We start from the raw sequence: 6206 nt of genomic DNA, 5'->3' as shown, positions 1-6206 counted from the left end.
CATTGTTAGACATTAGAGAAACAGATTTCATTCTGCTTTACATCCTCATGCACAAAAGGGAGGGATGCAATGTAAACAAGTGCCTTCATGCATGTCATGAAACTAATACGTGAAAAACAAACTTTCTTTAGTAGGGAAGTGTCACTCAAAACAAAGTGCTTTTTATTAAGGGGAAAAAAAGAGGACCTAGGTGTTACTCAGCATTGCTGTAAGTAAACATACCATAAAGCAATCCAATTCCTCAGCAGAAACATAAAACTTCCCCACTACCACCTCTTACAGCAGAGAGGCACAAACTAAGTGACAGAGCAGATTAGTAACTATTTAAGATAAGAGCTATGCAGACCTTTGATGCCAGCTTCTGAGCCAGCATGCAAGGTCAAAACAACTTCTTCCCCAAAGGGTTAATTATAGAGATGACACTTATCATTAAACTGAAGACAGAAACAAGCTCATGTACCGTTGAGATATCAAGGCTTACTTAGTAGTAAAATTAGTGTATTTATATGCAATTAAGTAGCTAGGATAGGTAGAAGATACTGTTGAACAGATGAAACAACCAAAAATGAAAAAATGGTACAAAGGTGTGAAATGTTTAAAAAAAAAAAAAAAAGCAGAAGGGAAAGAGAAAGAAGGTGCTTAAGGCATACAAGTAGGAATGACTTCATTATTGACACAGCACTTTTCCCTTCAAAAAAACATTTATCCCCTGAAATACAGAAAAGAAACCACCATAGTTCTAAACATTGTGCCAAAATTACCTAAAACATTTGCATCTGTTCAAAGGAAAAAATCTTGAATAGAAACCTTTATTTAAGCTAAACCAAAAAAAAAAAAGCTATGTCTTTGGCCCAAAATTTTTAGATGCCACATTATAAAAAGTCCTTTCCTAAAAAAAGATTAAACATGGACAAAACCTCATCTTCACAACTACTTATGCTTTAGAGTTTAAAATTGTGAGCTACTTACTATAAAATAGTGCAATTCAAAAATATCTTGAAAGAGGAACATCTACATATAGGCTGTGTTATAAATGTCTGTGACACCACGGAGTGCAGTTGTACTTATGGATTAATGCTATGTAGTTTGTACAACCTTGCAGAACACATTTAAAGCACTAAGATGATCCAAATAAAACTGTATATAATACACTATTAGCTTTAAAATGTGTAAGGAGTTTGACACAAAGCAAGCGAAACAGGTGCTTATTGCATAGTTACACTTCTCCATTGCTGTGAAAGCAGGATCTGGTGATGGAAGTATTTTTACCTCACTCTGAAACGCAGTGACCGCTGCCAGAGTACATTTAACATGAATGCAAGCAAAATTTACTAGTTTTTAAAACAATACCCTTGATGCTATGCACTGAGACAATACTCTGTAAATCAGTTTATTTTCCATGTAGTGGACAAATCCAGTCAGCGTAATTATTTTTCCGCATGTGAATGGTAAATTCAAAGTGCTTATTTTCCCACAAGAGTGGGTTCATTGTGAGAATACTGGGCCTTGCAATACTCTATAAAGCTCTCAATTTAAAGGTTAGTTGTAAAAATTTGGAACTGTAACATCAAGGTTCTTTTCCATTAATAACAATGACTACGCTACAATGGCTAAAGAGCAATTATGTGTGGAAGAAGTAGAACAGCACAACAGCTCAATTAAGGAAAAGAGTTTTAGTGCACTTTGCTCATTTTAGCCAACATGCTACATTGCCCTTTTTGCATACAAAGTGGACTCAAGGATTTCCATTGTAAGAAAGAAATGACCTGGCAAGCAAAACACAGTGTCAAGCTGCCCTTTTTTCCCCCTTTTATATGTGGACATTTTAAGACAGAAGCTTTGCAAGACATTACACAATTCTTTTTGTTTTTATTATTAAATGAGAAAGTCTGATTTGTTACATTGTCACATTGCTAGTCAGAAATGCTGCAGTGATGAAGAAAGTCAATGCTGGGGCAACCCAAGTCCTCATTCTACAACATTCGTTAACAAAGAAATATAGTAATGTTCAACACACCCAACACAACATTCCTTGCTTTCTTCAGAGAGAAGTCCCATCACTCTTCTTCTAATCGGGTATGTTACTACATAACTTAATTTTTTTTTTTTTTTTTTGATAATACATCCCCATATTCTCATGAAATCAAAAGAAGCTTCTACAGATGGTACAGAAATCTTCACACATCGTCATCATCTGATGTATCAGTGCTGCTCGTCTCAGAATCATCATTCTCCAGAGCAGGTTTGAAAGTGCTGTTTTTCCAGGGGCTAAATTTAAAATCACAGATGAGGCCATTTTTCAAAATGCCATTTTTCCGGAGGCCATTTTTCTGTAACTGAAACAAGAAAACATGATGCATTTAGAGAGAAAAAGCTAAGCACAATAATCTGCTGCATTTCAGCGCTCTCTACATCTTTGTCTATGGACTACGTTAGATCCACAGCACTACCTGTTACGTACATGCACAAAGGAAAATTCACCTGAGAGCCTTCAGTTTTGGACCTGAACCCAAAAGCCTGCAATCAGACCAAGCTAAGCTTCTGTACTGTGCAAGAGTTTACCCTCTTCCCATCTACCTCCTCAGATATTTTGCCCCAGTGATCTCCCCCCCACACACACTGTCTCTTCTGTTATGCAGTCCCTTTTTCCAGTCTGCTATAAAAAAAAAAATCAAGTCTAGATTGCCCATTCAGACTATATTACTAGTAAATTTTTTGTTCCTCAATTTATAGCAAAGGCAGACAAGGAAGCCATAATAAAATATTGAAAGAAAATTCCCTTTCCTCAGGCTGAGCCGAGGAACTGGAAAGCTTGTACAATTCTGCAACCAGCAATGCTGAAACTACTCAGAATCCCTCCCTTCCCCTTTCCTTGATATTTTCAGCATAGGCGCTCTCTAAAATAAGCACTGCTCCCCATATCTTTTTTAAGCCACTGTTCTTCTGAAAGGGCAAGGGAGGAAAAAAGATAGAGGAAAAAAAAATGGCACTCAAATGGCACCGACCCTAACCATCAAAATTACTGGAGATCCTACTCAATGGTAGGTATTTAGGGCATCCATCTATAAATTCATCACAGAATATTAACTTAGCATTACCTGTTCACTGATGACTTGGAATTCCCTCATCTCATCCTCTGTTAGTGGAGCACACGTTTCATCATTTTCTGCATCTTCCTGCCAGCCCATCTCCTTTAACAGCCTTTAAAATAAAGGGGACAACATTAAAGAATTTCTGCACACACTCAGACATTTCAAGCTCTGCCTATACAGATATGTAAAGTAGTGTAATAAATACATTAGCTCATAAATCTTTTTTAAACAGCCTTTTAACCCACTTTCATGTAAGAGTTTAAGAAAAGATATATAAAGCACAGAAATTCAGAAGTCGTAAGGTCCTTCACAGCTGACCCTGTTCTGACACATTTGATTTTAAAAGCTGCCAAAACTAAACAGTAATACTTAAATCTACAGAACACATAAGCAAACGTTCACTCCATGGCTTGTACGTATTAAGTATTACATTTCCTGCCATCAAGTTTCACATACAAAATAGACCCCTCCACCTCTGCCAATCCAGTGAACATACCAACACAAATGCCAAACTTTCTATTATCTTACTCCAGCATCTTTATTAATCTACTGACAGTGTTCCCAGATATGGAGGCTCTTAGGATAAGCTGCCCAATATCTGGAGTAAAGCCTTATGGAACGCAGCCTAGAAAAACCCTCACTTTCTCCTAGTCTGTCTCAATTGGATGGCTGCTGTCCAGAACTGCAGCAATAAAGCAAGCAGAAGAGAAAATAATTTGGACCATATGCAAGTTCAGCTTTTGATGCATGGAGATTCTCTTGAAAGCTTATCTGGTGTTGTCACACCACAGCCTTTCCAGCCCATTAAGCCGCATTGTCAGGTTATTTATCTAAGAAGTCATTCAAGGTAAATGAGTACAACAAAGAGACCTTGGCTACGCAGTGGCATCTGTCATATTCCTAAGGTTCAAGCTGCAAGAAAGCAGAATGTAAGTCAACTTTATTTTTAAGGCAAGAAATCTATTTAAGATGGAAAAGTAAGAATATATTTCCTTTGCATAAGTACTTCGGTGGAACCGTAGCATGCCTCCTCAAAAATGGTGTGGAGAGGCAAAGATGGACACTGAGGAAATGGGCAGTTTTTTTCCTGTATAACAGAGCAACCATGACAATGCTAGCACAACAGTCCCTCCACAGGAACCAAAAGAAGAAATGTTTTTTCATCTCAAACCCACAGGATCTTCTGCATCAAGTCACAGGGACAGTGCACCTAGGAGAAGCTGCATCGCTGTTCAGTAACAGAGGCATGATTCAGAATGCAATGGCCTCCTAGAGTTTCTACTTTTCTAACATATGCTAGTGTCAGAGATAGACAGGATACCCTGTCTCACCTGACAGCAGATGTTGATATTACAGCACAGACAGACCACAACTAAGAGTGAGTTTTAGGATACGGGGAGGGAAAGAAACAGACACATTCCTCTGGTGATTTAGCTTGAGATATCCAAAACTGCAATAATTGAAGTGTTTTGGCTGGTGCCAGAAGTGTGACGGCAGTATCTGCACATGATGCCAGTGGTTTTAGATGTGAAGACACTGTGGTACCATGGTTATCTAATGAAGACACTGTGGTATTTAATGAAGATGGTATGTTTTCTTGCTGCAAAGTTTTTGCCAAAAGGATTAGCATCTTCCCCTGGCAAACCATTTGCTTGTTGACCTGAAATCTTAAGGAAGTAAAAGCTATTTCACAACAAAAATATAGAGGCTCCTGAAAGTATATGCTAGAACTGGTGCAGGAAACTGACAGAGATGAAGAACACTGAATATATTAAAAGTTAGTTAGCACAGAAGTAGTTAGATGAACTCAAGGTGATGAAGCCTACCTGATACTTCATTTGGCCAGATGTCAGCAAAAAAAGCCCTTCAGTGGAACCCTCCCTTCAAAAAATTCTAGGTCCCAATACAAAAGGTTGTATTGCAACATCATCTGAAGTTAGCAGGACCGCTGTGTCTTTACAGCAGCATTAGTTTCTAGGACTGTTATGAGGGTGAACTATACTAAAAAAAAATTACACTTCAAATTAGGAAAGTCACCAACAGGACGAGTACATAATCACTGCACAGTGGAAACTCCCCTAGTGGAAGGAAACCCAAGAAGTATTCTGTGCAACATGTGCCAATTCAGTTATTACGCATACACAAGCATCCTGTGAGTTAAGCTGGTCACTTCAAGTCCATTTTTCTACTAAACACCTACCAAAAGCACTGTATGTACACTAGAGGTCAAAGCCAAAGGACTAGCATGGTAGAGACACACAATGTCTCCAGGATACCACAGAGAGAAGCTTGCCCAGAAACCCTATGAAGGCCATTGTCATTTGAGTTGACAAGTGACAGATTTGACTCCAATCTTACAGTCAGAAATCAGGGTCAGCAGCTACCAGCAGTCCAAGATTTCTGTCTCCACAGTCAATAGGGGGTGTGTAGGGGGCAGGGGAAATGAAAGAACAGGCCAGACTGCATTTCACTTCCGACATGCATACCAAAGAGATCAAGAAAGTCTCCTCTACAGGTAGTACAAAAGAAGTTGTCTAGTCCAATGTATACATACCGTCTATCACTGGAAAAAGATGCTGGGTTTCTTCAGTTACCAGAAACAGTAATAATTTATCAGAACTCAAACAAGCTCACACCTCCAGATGGAGTTATGATTTCTCAGCAGCACCATTCTTATCTCTACCAGCTGCTACTGCAGTTACTTCTTATGAGATAACAGAATTATGTTTCGAACCTTTTTGAAGTTACTTTCTCCCTTTCCATTGAATTGTCTTGCAATATCACTATGTCACATGGTCAGTTATAAAAATAATCCATTTATTTAACAACAAGAAAAAACTCAGAGTTGTACATAAGATGCATCATTTAAAGTATTGTTAATACTCATAGCAATTACATGCATTGTTCCTCCTAGATATGCAAATCAGTTTGCTTTATTTGTTTATACGGAAATATATCAAACATTTAATAAAGCAAGTTAAAGATGCCAGTACATGACTCAAACAGAAATTCTACGTTAGTACACGTCAATAAGTTAAACTTTCTATGGTACTATTAAGTATTTTGTGTTCTCAGTTTTCAGATTCTGAATAAGCTGGTAAAAATATGACACGC

General features: G+C 38.0%; 1 protein-coding gene across 5 annotated transcripts in view; it reads right to left on the bottom strand.

Annotated features, from left to right (window-relative positions):
- Positions 1 to 1849: 1849 nt before the first annotated feature.
- The window catches only part of GPBP1 (GC-rich promoter binding protein 1), a 37322-nt gene continuing 32965 nt past the window's right edge, over positions 1850 to 6206 (bottom strand). For all 5 annotated transcript variants that reach the window (XM_038170059.2, XM_038170058.2, XM_072031706.1 and 2 more), the window contains exons 12-13: positions 3099 to 3201; positions 1850 to 2336 (exon numbers count right to left, since the gene is read on the bottom strand). In XM_038170059.2, coding sequence (XP_038025987.1) covers positions 2178 to 2336; positions 3099 to 3201 — 262 coding nt within the window. In that variant the 3' untranslated portion in view covers positions 1850 to 2177. The remainder of the gene's footprint in view (positions 2337 to 3098; positions 3202 to 6206) is intronic.

The sequence above is a fragment of the Anas platyrhynchos genome, chromosome Z (assembly GCF_047663525.1).
Source record: "Anas platyrhynchos isolate ZD024472 breed Pekin duck chromosome Z, IASCAAS_PekinDuck_T2T, whole genome shotgun sequence".
Taxonomy (NCBI): domain Eukaryota; kingdom Metazoa; phylum Chordata; class Aves; order Anseriformes; family Anatidae; genus Anas; species Anas platyrhynchos.
The sequence above is the reverse complement of the archived record's forward strand: the minus strand, read 5'-3'. Positions and strand labels throughout refer to the sequence as shown.